This window comes from Eurypyga helias, unplaced genomic scaffold (assembly GCF_000690775.1).
Source record: "Eurypyga helias isolate BGI_N326 unplaced genomic scaffold, ASM69077v1 scaffold28522, whole genome shotgun sequence".
Classification (NCBI taxonomy): domain Eukaryota; kingdom Metazoa; phylum Chordata; class Aves; order Eurypygiformes; family Eurypygidae; genus Eurypyga; species Eurypyga helias.
The window spans coordinates 1-18613 of NW_010234616.1; the positions used below are offsets into that span (position 1 = coordinate 1).

An 18613-nucleotide genomic window follows, 5' to 3' on the forward strand; every position below is an offset into this window, starting at 1 on the left:
CCAATTCTTGCAGCCTTTCAAGATGGGGAAATGGGGCCGCTTTGGTGCTTAACGCTGTTCCACGTGTCTGCCCCGAAACTGGGTGACGGAGCTGCAGTAGTGCTCACCTGCTTCTTGCCATGCTCCATCCTCCAGGCTCCTTCCCTCGGCCCCAGGCTGTGTCGGGGGGATGCCGGCCTCCCTTCTCCTCAGCAGCCTCCAGAGCTGCCTTTAGGAGCCAGCTTCTCTTGCCTCTCTCCCCCCCATGCCTTTTTTGTTCTAATCTTGCCGTAAGAATGCTGTGATATGTTGTTTACTTGTTTAACTTTGATGCTCTCCTGTGGCTTCTCTCCTACCGCAGGAATTTCGCGAGTCTTTATATGTGGTGAACTTCTGGATACAGATATAAATATTACAAGATCTCCAGTAAATACTAAACACTGGCTCCCAACAAACTGCATTAAGTACCGCTCGTGGATTCCTTTCTAGTGAAAAGTCATGTAAATCTTAGAGCTGGTTCTGTGTGCTCGGTAAAATGCTGCGTGTTTCTGTACAACCCCTGATACCTCTGGAGTTTTTAATGTTTGCAGGTGCCTAGGAAGCAGAGGTGCCTGGGAAGTAAGGCTTTGTGGGTGGGCGTTGGAGGGGTTGCTCTTTAGGCCTAAAGTAACGTTTTCTCAGGCACTTCCTTAGACAAATCGTGAAGCTTTTACAGTTTATTCTGGTTAATTGTTGTCTCTAGCAAAGATTCGGTTGCTTTGAGATGGGGCTTCGGAGGGGTGAAATGCATCAACTGAATCTTAGTTTCTAGCAAAGATTCAGATGGGGCTTCGGCGGGGTGAAATGCATCAACTGAATCTTTAGGACACGCATGTTACGTTCCTGTGTGATTCTGTGGGTGTTCCTGCGATCTCTTGAAGGTAGTATTCGGACATTTTCCTCTGTCTGTAGTATATCATCTCTGTCCTAATTTCTGAATCAATAACCCATTGTTCTGTTCTCTACCTGTTGCTTTGGTTTTTTCCCTTGTCCAGCAGCAGACAAAAAATTCCGACTCTGCCAGTAGAGCCCACAGTGGGACGGGCTGTTGCCTCGTTCTCAAAAAATGCTTTTTAACCATGTAGCCAGAACACAGGATATCTGCACTGCTGGTTAGCTGTTGATTTTTGCCTCTCACCTCGATTTGGGTGGAGAACCATACTGTTTTGGTAAATGCTTATCTTAAACTCCGCACTTCAAACTCTCTTTTCTGGTACCGTGGGTTTATTAGCACCTACCTCAGAATGTAGAAACTTGCGTGTGCTCTGTACAACAAAAAGGAGCCCAGTGTCAGCCTCTAACTTTAGGTGCAGTTCCATGACATTTATGCTATTTAAATACAAAGCTGCTCTAGTTAAATCTTCTAAAATAAGCTTAACTGGGTTGTTGCAAGACTTTTTCCATAAAATCTAAACTGGAGACCACATGGAATGTCCTTTTAACATCTAATGTTCCCGTGGTAGTTGCTTAAATCACACACATGTAACTTTTTATGTATGAAGGGCAGTAAAACATATAAAACAACTGATTTTAAAAGGTTAAGGTGGGTAGGTATTAGGAATTATTATGGGTAAGTGTAGAAATGCAAAGAATGTTGTAAAGGGATTTAAGCAATTCAAAATACCTTTCACTTTAGAAATGAACTGCACCTGCCTTAAGTTTCTCTGTCAACCCAATCCTTTTAAAAACAGGAAAAAAAACCCACTTGGAAAGGTTAAAATAATCCAAATGGGCTGTGTGTCTTACAAAACTGGGAAGTTATCTCCTCTTTTCATCATTCAGTGGTTAAAATTGCTGCTACTTAGGTTCAGACAAGACCAGCCTAAACTGGTTATTTACAGAAAACCCTTGTAAATACTAATTATGGTTCTGTGTGTCAGTTTGGGTTGGGTTTTTTTTTTTTATGAGAAGGTCAACCAATTCCTTCATTTTCCACAAATTCAGGATGTTCCTCTTTCTTCCCATCTTAAAAGCTTTATTTGGTTTTGATGGAGTGAGTGCATTTATCCGAACGTGTTCTTTTTCAGAAAGAGAGCAGGCAAAGCCACTTGGTAATACGAACGTGAGGTACCTGGGTCTTCCCTCTCCCATAAAACCATCCCAAATCTTCTGGTAATCTGGAAGAATCATTAAACCAGCTGTCCCAGATCTCTGCCTAGGAAGCTTCGGCCTGCCCAGCTCGTCAGTCCTCTGTCTGCCATTGTGGAGTTGGAAGAACGTTGTGGCCGTGTACCTTTGCCCAGCTCCCTGAGAGAAGAGAGGAGGAGGGAGGACAGGGAGAGTGACAGCTGAATGCCCTGGGGGGCCAGAGAGGCAGCCTACAGGCAGCGAGATCCCGAGCTCAAATGTTGGCTGTCACTGGGTTGCTTTGTGGCCTCGAGTGAAGCATTGATTTCGGTTCCTTCTTATCTCGGTCTCTTCCATCAAAAAGACAAGGATTGCTTGAATATAAATTATTTTTAGAAAATGAAAGGCAAGTTTCTACTTGCCCTTTTTCTTAATATTAAGAATATGTCAGGAAATAAGCGTGTCAGAGCTCTGGTTGCTAATAGAACCCCAGGAGTTTGGTACGTAGGCCACTGCGATGTGTGTTGCTGCCAGCAGAGAGCTTTGCTGAAAGCTCTCTGGGAAGCAAATGTTGTATTAATTGATCGTTTCATGAGGTGTGAACATCCCAGGCACTAACTGGATTCCCAAGGGCACTCAAGACAGCTCGTCTTTTAGAAAATCCCAACATTGGTGGCTGCTTCTGGCCTCGCAGGCCCCGTAGCACAGACCAGGCCCCGTGTGCCCGTGCAGTGCCTCGGTGCAGTGGTGTAGTGTCTGTTCAGGGAGCAGTGCAGGCCAACAGGAGATGACACGCTTGATCTTTGAAGCCACCGTATGCACTTTGGAGGGGAATGTTGGGTGAGTTAGCTCTAGTGTGGACAGAACATCCGTTCCTGGCTGGAGCACGCCATCTACATGGCTTCGTTTGAAAGAGATTGATTTCCTATGATGTGAGACTTGTGCAATGTGAATGAAAGCCCAGTGTGTGAGTAAGATCTGTTACTTTCCTCAAAAAGATGCTTGAAAATACAAGCTTGTGTTTGAGCTGAAATACAAGTATAAATGTACTTACCAATGACTAGTAATTTGTAATGGAATCGGGCACTTGTTAGACCATAATTGCCAGTAAAATGCTGTGGCTTTTCTCTGTCTACGTTGTATGTTGCAAACCCTTAGAAGCTCAAACTGCTCTTTTTGTCCTAGGAAAAAATGACGCTTTAGGTTATTACGGAGATTAAGACCCAGAGTTGAAAAACTAGGCTAAACATCCCATCCAGATTCCAAACCATTAGAGAAACGGACAAGGAACTAAACAAATAGTTCGGTATTACAGCTCGTGTTTTCTGAACTCGGGAAAATAAGCATGCTGCTAGAACAGGGCTACAGGTCTGCGTGGTGTGTGGGTGATGGGGATTTCATTGGCAGGCCCAGGTGATGATGCTGTTTCGCCCAGTGTCTTGCTTCAGCAGCATCTTGCGTTTCAGGGCAAGTTGGCCAAGTAATGGACAGAACCAGCAGTTGTGTGTGAGGGGTGTTAGACCGATTGTGTCTCAAAGCAGAACATTTTACTGTAAGCGTGAGTAAACACAGGTCGTGGCAGCGTTGCAGCTACGCTGTGTGGCTTTCTCTGAAAAGTGTGTGCGGCCTGCAGTACTTCATTCTAATTCTGCGTGCACTGGTGAGTTTATTTAATCCATTCTTACAGGCTTAACTGCATGGGAGGTATTTTTTCACAGGCCTTTTAGTAGTTACTCTGTCTCCCCTTACTCCTGGAGGGCAGGCAGTGGTAGAGCCCAGCTGGTACTGTATCTCCCCTTTCCCAAAGGCATGCTGCAATTCAGTATTTGTAAGTCACTGGTTTACAGTTAACTGCAGTTCTCTGGCCAGACTCTTGACGTGCAGTGAAGCCCCGCTTCTTTCTTCCTCCTCAACGAAACTGCTATGAAGAGAGATGAAGAAATGGGTAGTTCTCCCATCTATGCAGTGTCGGGAGCAGAAAATTCCCAGTGGAGTCTGATACCTTCTAGTCTGAGAGAAGCCAACCATATCCTGGGCTGCATCAGAAGTGTGGCCAGCAGGTCGAGGGAGGGGATTCTCCCCCTCTGCTCTGCATCCAGCTGTGGAGCCCCCAACATCAGAAGGATATAGACTGGTTGGAGCAAGTCCAGAGGAGGCCACGGAGATGCTCCGAGGGCTGGAGCCCTTCTGCCATGGGGACAGGCTGGGAGAGTTGGGGGGTTCAGCCTGGAGAAGGGAAGGCTCCGGGGAGACCTTATTGCACCTTCCAGTGCCTGGGGGGCTACAAGGAAGCTGGGGGGGACTTTTTCCAAGGGGGTGTAGTGACAGGACAAGGGGGAACGGGGTTAAATTGAAAGTGGGGAGGGTTAGATTAGATATCAGGAAGGAATTCTTCCTGCGGAGGGTGGGGAGGCACTGGGACAGGTTGCCCAGAGAAGCTGTGGATGCCCCATCCCTGGAAGTGTCCAAGTCCAGGCTGGATGAGGCTTGGAGCAACCTGGTCTAGTGGAAGGTGTCCCTGCCCATGGCAGGGGGGGTGGAACTAGATGGTCTTTAAGGTCCCTTCCCACCCAAACCAGTCTGTGATTTGAGTAACACAGCATGCCTGGCTTGCATCGCTTTTCTGCTGTCTCTGAGGAGCCCTGGAGTTATGACAGCTGTTCAGGTTCTTCCTCAACTTTCTTATTCAAGGCTTTGCCTGGGATCAGGACCTTGGATTATGTTTTCCTCACTTGTTTTCATAATACCAGGGCCACATCTTCCTTAAGTGTTCTGCCCAAGTTTGAGGTAGAGTCCATCACCCACAGGAGTGTTTCATTCAGATACAGAAGTGATTATCAGACTATGACAGGACACAGTAGAAGATCTGCTGGTTTCCATGGAAGTCCCTTGTCATAGCTGGAATAGCATACGGTTTTACAAACAGCTCGTGAAGTGCTTGCGTGGGGGAGTGGGTACGGGGAGTAAGAAACTTGATTGCCTCTGTTATTTGTGCATTAGTTCTGTCCTCATGTGAAATTCATTATGTCTGACCTCAGCTCCCACTGATCTGCTAAACAGGAGTGTTCTGGTGCCTCTGAGCGCCCTTCTTTCAAAAGTGAATGTTAGAACATCCCCTTCCCCTCCTGAGTTCTCGACAGTGGTGTTTGGTAGCTCTGGGGTGGCTGTGCTGCAGCAGCAAGTGTTGGGGATCGGGCCTATGGACAGACAGCGCGAGTCTTTCAGCCTTCCATCCCTATTTTCTGAATAATGATCTGCGTACAGTTCCAAATAATGTGGATTATAGACTCATAAGTCCCCTGCAACGTAATTTATAATTCCCCTAAATCCCCTCAAGTACTTCCAAACTTCATGAGCAGACAGGTGAAGTGCATCCAAGCAGGGAAGTAGTGTTACCGTTTCAGACCTGGATGCCTGCTGAAAGTTTGAACAGTGCCCAGATTTATCAGGCACTGGGTTTGCCAGCAGGTGTGCGTGTAAGCGTGCTGGAGGCGGGCACCCCGAGCAGCCCTGCTGACTAGATGTGCCCTAACATGATCGTGGTGCTGCAGGCACACCAAGGGAGAGGAAGGAGATGCAGTCTGGCAAGCGAACTTCTCTTAAAGAGACATTGGCTTGATGCACGGATGTGAAAATGAGAGAGATATGTTTAAATCCTGGCTTTTTGCTGTGCCATGTGGAGCTTTTTTCCCCTCTCTTCCCCAAATGACAACAAGGAATCCTTAACAGCACTTGAAGCGAGGTCTCCTGCAGTGGGCGTACAGCCCTGGCAGTCGCTGGTTGGGGGGCTACGGTGGAAAGCGGCGCTGCCGTCGGCAGGGTTCTGGGGTGTGTTGCAGGGCTGGAGGAAGTGCAGATAATAGCACGAGCTGGATTCATCCTTAGTCTTAAGTTGACTGAATTGAACCCTGTTTCATGTCTGTAATTTGAGCTCACAAATAAGGAATCGTAGAATCCCAGACTGGTTTGTGTTGGAAGGGACCTCAAAGATCATCTAGTTCCACCCCCCCTGCCATGGGCAGGGACACCTTCCACTAGACCAGGTTGCTCCAAGCCTCATCCAGCGTGGCCTTGGACACTTCCAGGGATGGGGCATCCACAACTTCTCTGGGCAACCTGTCCCAGTGCCTCCCCACCCTCTGCGGGAAGAATTCCTTCCTGATATCTAATCTAACCCTCCCCACTTTCAATTTAAACCCATTACCCCTTGTCCTGTCACTACAGGCCCTTGGAAAAAGTCCCCCCCAGCTTCCTTGTAGCCCCTCCAGGCACTGGAAGGTGCTATAAGGTCTCCCTGGAGCCTTCTCTGCTCCAGGCTGAACAAGCCCAATTCTTGCAGCCTTTCATCATAGGAGAGGGGCTCCAGCCCTCGGACCATCTCTGTGGCCTCCTCTGGACTCGCTCCAACCAGTCTATATCCTTCTGATGTTGGGGGCTCCACAGCTGGACGCAGTGCACCAGGGGGGGTCTCCCCAGAGCAGAGGGGCAGAATCCCCTCCCTCAACCTGCTGGCCACTCTTCTCCATATGACACTGAATGACAGTGTTTACAAAGATTGTGCTGCAGGCGGCTTAAAAATCGCTTAGGGTAGCAATTGGTTTTGGTTTCCTGCAGATGAGCATCATCTCTGCAGATAGCAAGGGACTGCTGCACCGAGGTGGAGAGGAGGGGTAAGGAGGGCGTCTCTTCAGTTAGCATATGGGTAAGGCTGGTAGCTGTGAACACCAGCTGGGATTAGATGTTTGCTGCCTTCCTTGCTTGGGGGTGTCTGTTGTAAGCGCTCAAAGCGGGTAGTGTGAACAGTGTTTCTGAGGACAAGAAAAATACTCATTTCCCATGCAAAATAAAGGTTTGAAGGAGTCTTAAAGACCTCTTCATGCTCTTGAATAGGAGAGTCAAACGCCTCTCTTCAAGCGCTTTGTTACGTACGTTATCGGGGTGGCGAAACCAAGTTCTGAGTTGGGACTTGGCTGTTGAGGTTCGAGGAGTGAGGGAGGACAGCCTGCGCTGGTGCCACCCCGCAGCACGGGGAACAGCGCTGTCCGTGCCAGCGGGTATGGCTGCTCACCCGGCTTCTTTCTCCTCAGCCTCTTGGACCTGCCTGGGTGCAAACCCACCAGAACACGCGTGTGTTGTCAACGCTGTTTTACCTTGTTTTGAGTCTGCCGGCCAGATGAGTGGTTATGGAAGACTGGCAGGAGAATACAAGTGTTTTCCCTGAACGCCTTCCGTAAGGAATGAGTGAGTGACTGGAATCTTAGTTCCCGCAAATAGGTGCCGCTGTCCCTGCCGCGCGTTAGGGGTGAGCAGAGCCGTCGGGTGGTAGTGAACACGGCGCAGCGTCTCCCCTACAGTGGCCAGTTCTGCAGGTCGGTAGCACCTCCTTTAATACGAAGAGGTTTGGCAATGCTAAACCGTTAAAAGGATGTTCAGACTTCGGTGAGGGTGGAAATGCTTTAGATAGACAATCAGGTTCACCCAGTTCTGTAAACCTCTTGGTTTAAAACTGCAGAGCCGGCTTCGGGGTGTCTTCCACTAACCAACAGTCCTCCGCAGTGGAGAAAAAACTGAATTGCTGCTTGTGATGTCGCGTTGCTGACTTGTTTCCCCCGTCGCTTGCGTGAAGCAGCAAGATAAACAGGCACAGGAAATGGCTGGTAATTCTTCTGCATGCTCGGAGGAGGAGAAGTGCCGGTTCATCTTTTGAAAGAAAACACTCGAGACTGGCGGTTTTTCTTACTTTTAAGCACTAAGGATAAGTTTTTCTTGTCACTCTGGATGGGGAAGCTTGGAATCACTTCAGAAAACTCGTTCTTACTTTGAACGCCCTTCTCTGCTGTGTGATGGTGCTGGCATTTTCTATCAAAAGGGCCGGACTGTCGGCAATTACCGTGATCCTTGTCTTCACCCCAGCTTTGAATCCAGCGGACTATTGAATAGGCAAATAAAACCGGCTGGTTCAGGAAGATGAGACAAGGTATCTGACTGAATTCCTCATGTCATTAGAGGGAAGATTGAGACGGGTGAACATCAATGGGATGAGCTGAATCTCTTTATGCTCACCCCCCTGACAGTGAGCGTGCGGGAGCCGGGCTGCGAGCAGCCCCCAGCCTTGCTGCAAGGCCCTTCACCTGCAATGCAGTGCTGAGCCTCTGCGCTAGGTGGTGGAGGCAGAGTCCCTCTTCTCCCTCGCTCCAGCACAAAGCTTTGCTGCGTTGGGGAGCAGCATCCCCTCCGCCCGTCGCTCATGTCCCCCCTGCTTCCTCAGCAGCGTGGCATCTGATTTTTAATGGCTCTTCTGAAAACTCTTGGGCTGGATTCAGGAATATCTATAGCAATGGGAGGACGTGCTTCGTGCAGGTAGGTTACCCTCTTCTGGTGGTTTTTTTTTCCTTGTCTCATGAGTTTGCAGTTCTTCAGACATTCCTGAGAGAATAAGGACTTTGGGGAGGATCTCTAGATGTGGGTTCCCATGAATTCCATTTAAAAAAATCTCACATTTTACCTTAGTATTGATGTTTCACATTTGTTTTCCTTAGGTAAAACATCACATAGTTGTAGAGGGACCCTAAAAATCCAGTTAATTCTGATAATTGAGGGAGCAAAAGTAAAAGGTGATTGAGGTGTTTTTCAGTAGAAGAGGTGACTATAGAAAAAACAAAGTACCCTGGACCACTTGATTTCTTAATGTGTAAACTGTGAACTGTTTTTTTTTATAGGCTTTTTATGTATTTAATCTGCTTTTTTGCAGTGTTGCTGACAGCTGTTTCAGCTGGCATCTTTAAACACCGACTGTGCGTTTTTCTGCTGCCTTTAGCAGCCTTTTGTGCCATTTAGAGTACTGTCTGCATGAGCGATGCAGGCAGATAAGGGTTGTGGGCTTGTGTATCAGTTTTTCTTTGGTATTAATACATATTCTGCACTTCAGTCTCTTAATCCGTATCTGCAGTTGATGTGGTCGCTTTGGGGGAAGAAGGTGATGGGATGCCATAACACCTAATGAATTTTTGCAGGAAGGTGAAGGCATGAGATGTGTTTTGGAGGTGATTTCATAAAGGAACATAGCACTGTGGAGACGTCTGTGACCTGAATACGGCTGGCTAGCCCATTAGCTGGTATAATAGATGGTAGTATAGAAGTGAAATGCTTTTGGCTCCCCAGGACAGACTCGGCTGTGGACTGCAGGGTGTGTCGTGTACGAGGCTGTCGGCAGCGTGATTTGTCAGCCCCTTTTCAGGAGGGGTGCAGGAAGCTTCTGAGAGAATGGGGTTTAGTGCTTCCAGTAACGTCTTCCTTGATGCATGAAATTCCTATTATTGAGGAGCATTGGGACTGCAGGGTGGCGTGATGTTTCTGTCTGCATCAGTGGGTCTTCGGGTGAATTTTCTCCTGAATCCGTTCTAATCCCCAGATCTTGCGCAGTTACAAAAGTGAAAATCTTGAAACAGCGCTGGGGAGAATTACTCTTCACTATTTACTCTATGGGTGTGGCTACTGGTCTTAAGGGCTCCTTTTTTATCCAGTCCTGGTTCTCTTTACCCTGTCTACAGGATTTGTTTTACACGAGCATCCCGTCTCCCCTTCGAGCATTCTTCCTGTCCATGGCCCTTTCTTGCCTACGCTACCTGCTCCGATTTGGGGATGGTCTATGACTGTATTCCTAGCCCAGTTGCCCCAAAGGAATGCAGCAGTTTTAAATTAGCTTTTTGACCTCTGGGAGTCTCTTTTTTTTTTTTTTTTTCTTCCTCCCCCCCCTGTTTCTTCTTCCTACCCTCTGACTCATGGGAGAAGTCTAAATGCCCAATATCTTTGGGCTGGATGGAGCTACGTGGCTGTTAATGTCTGAAATGAATGTCGGGTGCTTTGGCTGTGCCTGCGATGACCTTTGCAGCTCCTCTTCGCTTTAATGAACTTCAATTCCGGCTTGTAAATGGTTCGAGTTTAGCCATGATCAGATTGGAACGGGTGATTTCTCCCTTTTCACACTCCATGGATGTGTAAGATGGCCGTAACTTTAATGTGTAGCAAAGTATTTCACGTGTGAAGCGTCAGCAGCGTGCCTGTGTGGTAGGTAAATGCTGAACACCCTTCCTGCTGTATAACTGCTCCGAACCAAGATACTAATTTTGTCCCATGGATTGAGTGGGGCCGTGATACGAAACACACGACCCCAGCTCGGTTGGGAGCTATAAAAACTGCATCCGAAAGCCCACGTGCATTAGCGTGACTGGTGGCTGTCTCAGCATCTGCTCCTCTGGGCAAACCTGGCTGGGCTGGACCTGGGGTGATGGAGGCATCGCTCGTGTCTGCTGCTTCACTGCACCCGTAGTGTCAACACAGGAAACTTCCCCGGTCACACCGGCGGGGAAATTCATTGTAAGGAACGTTACCTTGTGCTTGTGCGTCGTCACTGTAAAGAGATTTGTTGACCACCTCTTTGGACAGTTCCAGCTGGTTTTTCATATCCCTTCCTTGTAAGAACAGAAAGCTTCACGGTGCCGTCCCGCTGTACTCGGCCGTTCGGCCTTGCCAGTGTGAGCGGGCTGCAGGCGTCGTGGCCGTTACCAACGCTCGCACAGAAGGGTATTGAAGATTAAACTTTGCAGGCGTTTAACCCTCCCCTGCAATGCTGTGCAAATAACTCCCCTGCTTCCCTAGTAGTGTTTCCTGAGCTGTCTGGCTCTTTGGATAAGGAGTTGGGGCACACGGGAGGAAGCATTTACCTCGGGGAACTCGAACACAGCTTAAACGCCTGAGAGACATGAGGTAGCCTTTGCCCGCATGCTGTGTGCAGGCAGGAGCTTGCAGTAGCACATCTCGTGAAGAGTTAAACACACAAAAGTAATGGTTTTATTGATGAGTGTAGGAGTGGGGGAAAAAAAACCCACCTCGGTACCTGATTTCAATCCCTCTGCGCGCGCGAGCTCACGGAAGGGTTTACACAACATCCGCTCTGCGTAGTTCAGCCAACTACAACACGCTCTGGGCCTTCAGTGAAGGGGCAGAGTAGAAACAGCCTGCCATGTAAGGACAGGGCCACGAAGATGCTCCGAGGGCTGCAGCACCTCTGCTGTGATGAAGAGCTGAGAGAGTTGGGTTTCTTCAGCCTGGAGAAGGGAAGGCTCCAGGGAGACCTTATTGCCCCTTCCAGTGCCTGGGGGGCTACAAGGAAGCTGGGGGGGACTTTTTCCAAGGGCAGGGAGTGACAGGACAAGGGGTAACGGGTTTAAATTGAAATCGGGGAGGTTTAGATTAGATATCAGGAAGGAATTCTTCCCGCAGAGGGTGGGAGCACTGGGACAGGTTGCCCAGAGAAGCTGTGGATGCCCCATCCCTGGAAGTGTCCAAGGCCAGGCTGGATGAGGCTTGGAGCAACCTGGTCTAGTGGAAGGTGTCCCTGCCCATGGCAGGGGGGTTGGCAATGGATGATCTTTAAGGTCCCTTCCAACCCAAACCATTCTATGAATCGAGGGCAGTATTAGGGATCTTCGAGTTCTGGAGTGTTCGAAGCAGAAGGATTGTTAAATGTCATTTGATCTTGATGGAGAAGGGGACAAAGGGCGAAAGTTCTAAAACCCTGGTTTAATTTTCTTCCAAAGGAGTAAGAATTAATTGATGTTCAAAATAACATTCATCAACACCTAAATCTTCAGGTTTTGTGTGAGGTAACATCTTAAAATAGAAATTTGCTTTAGAAAAGTCCTTGCTGAATGAAAGGCTGAGAAGGGGTTCAGAGACTGACATCTTGGTGGGATCTCCAAGATGTAACGCGCTGTCTTGTCTGGCCTCTTCTTTGCTCCGCTGTAAAAGCGGATCTAGGGCATTAAGTTCTATTTCTCACCAAGATGGAAACAATTTTTCATATGCACCTTGATGCTAAAGATTGGAAGCATTTAAGTGTGAAAGTAGATTTTCTGAAGGCCGATGTTGCATCTCCTCCGCTACCAGCAACCCCTCACGCGCAAGGACAGCGACTCAGCTGGGGGGTAACGTGTGTGAGACATGCAGCCTGTTCTCTTTCAGACCCGACACCCAGCACAGGGGCCCTGCTGCTCACTCGGAGAATGATCTTCCAGAGCAAGAGGAAGAAATCCTGGGATCAGATGATGATGAACAAGAGGATCCAAATGATTACTGTAAAGGTGAGAACTTCCCTCTTTAGGGTGCAGGATTTTCAGTGTAGCCAAGAAATTCCCTGTTTCCCATCTACTGCAGAGAAGGAAAATAGACTCCCTCTTACTTTGTGTTCTGAAACTGCATGGTGATAATATTTTTCAAGCTAACCTGAGATGGAGAAACTATTCTCCAAGGTTCCCTCTGTTATCAGTCAAGATTTGCGTTGGAGAGCTGGTTTTAATGGATGTGTCTGAAGCTGTTAGCTTTTCCTCTGTGCCAGAGGGTTTTCACAGTTGGCAAAAGCAAGTAGGAATTCAATTTCTTTTTTGATTTTCATCAGAAAAAGGACACTTTCAAATCCTTCAAATTCTTCACTGTTTTCTTTTGAAGATCATCATCTTCGTATCAAATCTTCTGATAACTGTGTCTGCAAATAGTCTCCCACTATGTCTCTGAATCGAAACTAAATGCAGAGCAAATGGAAATGCTGCAGTCTGTAATTCGATATCGAAAGGATCAGGCTGCTTTTTAACATAGCAGATACTTTCAAAAGACAGAACACTGATCACACAACTTCAGTTGATTGTTGAAGCTTGGTTGTGTGCCCCACATCCAGGTGCTTGGTAAGGCTACTTCTGCGATGCTGTTTATTGTACATCTTGAATAAAACAGGGAGAAGCATGTGACAAATGCCGTATGTATTAAAAATGCAAAGCAGAACCTGAATTGCAATGTTTCCTCTACTTCAGTGCTTTACTTCAAAGCATTTGCATTACTTTTAGCATGCTGCCCGAGTATTTGTGGGATTCTGTTTGTTGGAAAGCAAGTGGGAAGAAGAAAGCCCTCGTGTGGATTAGCCACGGGGGCAGCTGTCACTGTTGTAACTGAAATCTTCAAGTGAAGAAAAGGGGCTTCTGCTTGATAGCAGTTCTGTGAAGCAGTCAATCAGGGGAGACGAATCTTCCTGGCAAAGCATGTGTTTTATGGGTGGTGTTTGACCACAATTGGATAGTAAGCACCTCGAATCTAGGGTGTAATTTCCATGTTCTGGCAACAACTTATGCCTTAGAAGGAAGAGAAGAATCTCTGTTTTCTGCCAGTTCCCTTCTGTCTCTCCTCCTGCATAGTCAGCAGCTTGAGAGATACCAGTGGTGCAGGGAGGAGACTTTCCTGTTTTCAGCTGTGATGTTCAGTGGCAGAATGCCTTTGGGCCAGGAAAGCAGTTGCAAGGGAAACTCTGTTGGGAAATTGGGTGCAGTACTCTTTCATGCTGTGGGGACAGAGCGTGCGAAGGCAACGCTGATATTTAGCTGTAAGATTCTGTTACTGAACGTCAGCAGCTGTGTTTTCCAGAGGCGGTCAGCCTAGCAGACTTGAGATGCTTTCACTGAGGCAGTAGTCTCTTGTGATGCTGCAACAATGGTGTCCGTTGACATGGAGAAAAGACAGTCATTCTGGTTCAATGTAGTAAACTGGATGAGATTTATATAGAATCATAGAAAACAACAAGAGGGCGGTTCACAGCTCTTCCCCTAACATATTCTGTATCTGTGCTAGCAAGATCCAATTAGAGAAACATTTGCATTTGTTTATATGATGAAACATTTAAACACATCAAATAAGTCTGCCTCGAGTTGTGATGCTTGTCCCACATTACTGCTCTTCAGCACTTGTGTGATCTCTTGATCCATCAACTTCCCACTGTTTCTCTAGGTGGTTATCACCTTGTGAAAATAGGAGATCTGTTTAATGGACGATACCACGTGATTCGGAAGCTTGGATGGGGCCACTTCTCCACTGTGTGGCTGGCTTGGGACATCCAGTAAGTCTTTCTGTCGGGAATGCTCAGCGTGCACAAACAGGATCAGAAAGCATCTTTTTCACTTGGAGATAAAAGCACAAATCGTAACTCTCTGCACCCTAACACAGAAGTTTCAGTTGATACTCTGCATGCAAGTGTGTGGGAGGGAGTTAACAGGACACGCCGTGTATGTGGAAAGAGGGTGCCCTTGTGCCCAGCGGTCTCTGACCTATTATTTCACTTTATGAGAAATGACTAACGTGGATGCTTTATAAAAGAGACCCAAAGTCAATCTTCATGAGTGCTTAAACTTTTTGTTTCCGTGGTGCCTTAAATAAGTAGCTCTTATACAAAAGCATTAGGATAATCCTAGAGAATAAGGTCCTTGTGTGAGCGTTAACAGTCTCCAATTCACTTGCCGTGTGTGCGTAGAGGGAGGAGATTTGTGGCAATGAAGGTGGTGAAGAGTGCCGAGCACTACACAGAAACAGCACTGGATGAAATCAAGTTGCTGAAATCGGTGAGTGCCTGAGAGTGGCGTTCCATTTCTGTTCTAAACTGGTTTGGGGGAGTTCACACTAGGCATGTGCTTGCTATTTCTGCGTCACCTAGCTGCAGGGAATTTGGATAGGAACCGGACAGTAGTGCAGTAGATCTGACTTCGGAATATATTCTTGTCTAGGAATTACCTCAGCGAACACAAAGTTAATCCTCTTCTTCTCTGCAGGTCCGCAACAGCGACCCAAACGATCCGAGTAAAGAGAGAGTTGTTCAGTTATTAGATGACTTCAAGATTTCAGGAGTTAATGGTTCTCGTATCCTTTTGTGGACTAAAGACAATGACAGCCACCCAGCAAACTCCCACCTTCACGCCATGTCGGGGCTGGAGAGCTCTGCCTTGGCATCCCGTGCGCTGCCCAAGGCACCTCCTGCAGAGTCATCTGCCTCACGACTCCCTGCTAAGCTCAGGTCCAGAATGATGCTTCAGCCTGACATGTCTGAGCCGTGGAGCAGTGCTTAGTCACGCTTTGAGCGCGAGAGATGGGCTGGCTGCCTCCCATCTGTGAATCAGGGCTGAATGGCTCCGTGTCCGAGGTACAGTGAGGTAAGAGCCCATCTCTCAACCCTGCAGTCCTGCAGGCAGCCTGCTAATAAGCCCTTAACGTTTTGTACTGCTCCACTTAATTAACATCAGTAATTAAAAACAGTGAATGCATGCAGTCTGTAACTTAGATAATAAGGTTGTTTTCTAGTTACAGAAGCATCTTACCTTGGACTTTATCAACACTCTTAGGATGTTTAAAGTGTATTGCTTTGAAAATCCTGTAGCTGTTGAGATGTTACAGAAAAAAGCAGATAATGTGAATATTGCTGAAGTCCAGGCTTGTCAAAAGTTTCTTTTACTGGCAAAGAGGCAAAGGAGGTCAGGGAAAGTAACTTAATTGCCCCAAGGATGACTTAAGAAATGGAAAGTCTATTATCTTTTCAGGTAATGCTGGTACAGAGAGATCTGGCCTCGAGGCTCGCCTGGGGCAAGAGCCTAGGCTGTTCCAAAATGTAGGTTGCTGGCTTGAAGCCGCCTCGCTACCAGCAGAAATACTAATGCAGGCTTGCTTGGGTAGCTTCTGCTGGAGGCAGGAGATTGCTAGTGCTGTATTAGGACCACTGTCCTGACCCACTCCATCCCTTTGAGGTTGTAAACACCGCCACTGGCATGTGGGATAGGATGGTGCTCTTGAGGAAGGCAGTTTCTCTAAGCTTTGTCAGAAGGATGAGGGTTCTTTTGTATAAAAAACCGGTATGAATTTCTTCTGATCCTCAGTCCTGGGAATCGGGGGGTCCTTGGGTCGCGATGTCCATCTTCTTCCTTGACGAGTTCCAGATATCTGTATGGTGTTTGAAGTTCTAGGCCATCATCTCCTGAAGTGGATCATCAAGTCAAATTATCAGGGGCTTCCACTCCCTTGCGTCAAAAAGATCATCAAACAGGTCAGTTCTGGTTCTGACTGCACTCTTCCCCTGAGCCAGTGAGAGCTCTTTCACTAAACCTTCTCAGACCCCAGACAATGGAAGTTTAAGATCAGTGGTGTATCTCTTCCACAACAGAAATCATTCTTGGGTGAACGTTTCCTTTCTCTACTGCAAACCCCTTCTCCTACAGAGATTTATTTTTCAGCACTTGATCCGTGATGGCAATCCAGCTTTGCTTTTAACCTTTTCTTACCCTGGTTATTCCTTGTAAGTGCTTTCACAGTAAGTACAGCGCTTAATGATGGGAAGAGCAAGGGAAACCTATTCTTCCCACTGGATTGTTACCGAAGAAGAAACTCTTCTACGTGTGAGGTGCAGGGGAGGAGGAAGGTATGGTTTGATTGTAGGGTAATAAGGTTATATTTTCAACTGTGGTAAGTTGTTATGAGGGCAAAGAGTTTAAATTCATAGCTAAAATCTGTGTGCAACTCCCTGTTTCCTGGAATTGCGCAGTAACCACTGATGACATTACCTCTAAGCAGGAGTATCCTCAAACACAGAACTCCTTCGGGTTCATTGCTCATCCCATGCAACTTTGCATTTTTGCTTCACTCTCAATTTACTCATTCTTTGGGTTTCCTTCTGTCCTGTCTGCAGGTTCTTCAGGGTCTGGATTACTTGCACACAAAATGTCGAATCATTCACACAGACATTAAACCTGAGAACATTCTCCTGTGCGTTAACGACCAGTATATCCGCAGGCTGGCTGCAGAAGCAACAGAGTGGCAGCGATCCGGGGCTCCCCCACCATCTGGCTCTGCAGGTGCTTTTTTTTTTTTTTCTTTTTTCCTCAGAATTGGTGCTATTTCCTGCCCATGCCCCCAAATTGTACCTGATCTCACTAGGGAAAACCTGCTAATTAATACAGAGGAACAGTAATGCAAATAATTGGAGTTAGTCATAAGTTGTAACTCAGAGATGGTTGGGAAGGCGGTCGTTTCTGTAACAAAAACGGAGGGTGGATAGATGTGCTGGCACCTGTGTCTGCCACAGCTCATCTGGCCCTGATGAAAGGGTAGGGTAGTCATCTCGTATAGCACCCGTGGCATAAATGCTCATGCACTGGGGTGAAAATGTGGTGAGGTGCTTCTCACCCTTCCTTCCAGAGTTTATATCTTTTCCTTGCATGATGCTGGACAATGCACATCATAAAGGTCTCCACAAGATGATTTACCTCTTGTTGGTTTGCACAAGCCTAAAAACCCCGTAACAGAAACAGCTTCCTTGATGTGCTAACATCCCTAAAGATCTGAGAGCAAATTTCCTCTTGTTCCTAGTATTCCTCCTCAGAATGTCCACCTGTACCAGTGTGTAGTTTTCAAGAACTACTGGAGTGTGTACTGGAAGGCTCTGTCAGCCCTAATCTTACAACACCCATCGTAGCATAGTTTAGCTTAGGGCAGCTGCCTTAACGTTGGTATTTTAATGGTTTGGTTACGCATCTTACGAAAAAGAAAATGCAAATACATGCAGTGCATGAAGCTGTATGACAGGAAGTTTGTCTTTGATATCAGTCAAGCAAGTCGTCTATCTGGAATTTTAATTATGCACTCACTAGTTTAATGTTTCTTCTCTTTTTTTTTAATCCTTGCTGTACTTTTGTAGAGAAATGAGCCTTCAAAATAGCATTTGCTGACACCTTTTAAAACGTGGTTGCCAAACCACGTAGCAAAAAGCTTACCTTAAGAATGCAGTTGCAGTTTTTGAGTGTAAACATACTAATTTACTCATCTTGCCTTTCCCTTTCAGTGAGCACCGCACCACAGCCCAAACCAGTAAGTGTAATGGCTTTCACGCGTAAGTATCCATTGAGTTGCGGTAACTCCTGCGCTGTTTCGTAGCACAGTCAGCATTAAGGAGGAGATTTGTCACAGACCTGCAGCAGGTTCAGTGCTGCCTCGGGGGTGGAAGTAGCTCTCCCGTCACCAGAGTGAGTAGGCTTTACGGTGGTCTCGGCGACTGTTGTCTTTGGAGCCTGAGATCCCACGTTTGGAGAACACTGTAGGTTTCTCAGGTCAGGACAGAAATGGGCTAATAAGAGCCATAGACAACTGCTCCAAAAACCTCAATACCTGCTTTTTGCCTGGGAGAAGAGCTGTCCTGAGAGTTTCCATCCCAGACCGCTTCCTCAGCTCTAAAATAAATTAAAACTTGATGTGATTAAGCGTTATTGAAATATGAAATGAGTTGAATGTCTCTGCTTGCTTCTGTGTAGGCTGACAAAATGTCAAAGAATAAGAAAAAGAAGTTGAAAAAGAAGCAGAAACGGCAGGCTGAGCTGTTGGAGAAGCGAATGCAAGAGATAGAGGAAATGGAGAAGGAGGCAAGCCCTGGGCAGACACAACCTGAAGAGGAAGAAGCTCAGAGCCCTCTGGAAATGCTCATAAAAGTTGGTCCACCAGAGGAAAATGTCAGCAAAAAGACAGGTATGGACCTAAAGTAGTGCTACAGTAGCACAGCGTTGTCCTTTCACCAGGCTGGCATGAGTAGGGTGAGCACCTTTGGTAGAGGTGGCCGTTGTCATAGAATCATGGAATGGTTTGGGTTGGAAGGGACCTTAAAGACCACCTAGTTCCAACC

The 18613-nt window shown here is 47.1% G+C and overlaps 1 protein-coding gene across 1 annotated transcript in view; it reads left to right on the forward strand.

Annotated features, from left to right (window-relative positions):
- Positions 1–12093: 12093 nt before the first annotated feature.
- Positions 12094–18613, forward strand: part of SRPK1 (SRSF protein kinase 1) — a gene marked incomplete at both ends in the record, with an annotated part of 9866 nt that continues 3346 nt past the window's right edge. Inside the window, 8 exons of the mRNA XM_010146496.1 lie at positions 12094–12227; positions 13915–14023; positions 14435–14522; positions 14730–14817; positions 15885–15991; positions 16631–16796; positions 17783–17808; positions 18249–18459. Of these exons, the coding sequence (XP_010144798.1) occupies positions 12094–12227; positions 13915–14023; positions 14435–14522; positions 14730–14817; positions 15885–15991; positions 16631–16796; positions 17783–17808; positions 18249–18459 (929 nt within the window). The remainder of the gene's footprint in view (positions 12228–13914; positions 14024–14434; positions 14523–14729; positions 14818–15884; positions 15992–16630; positions 16797–17782; positions 17809–18248; positions 18460–18613) is intronic.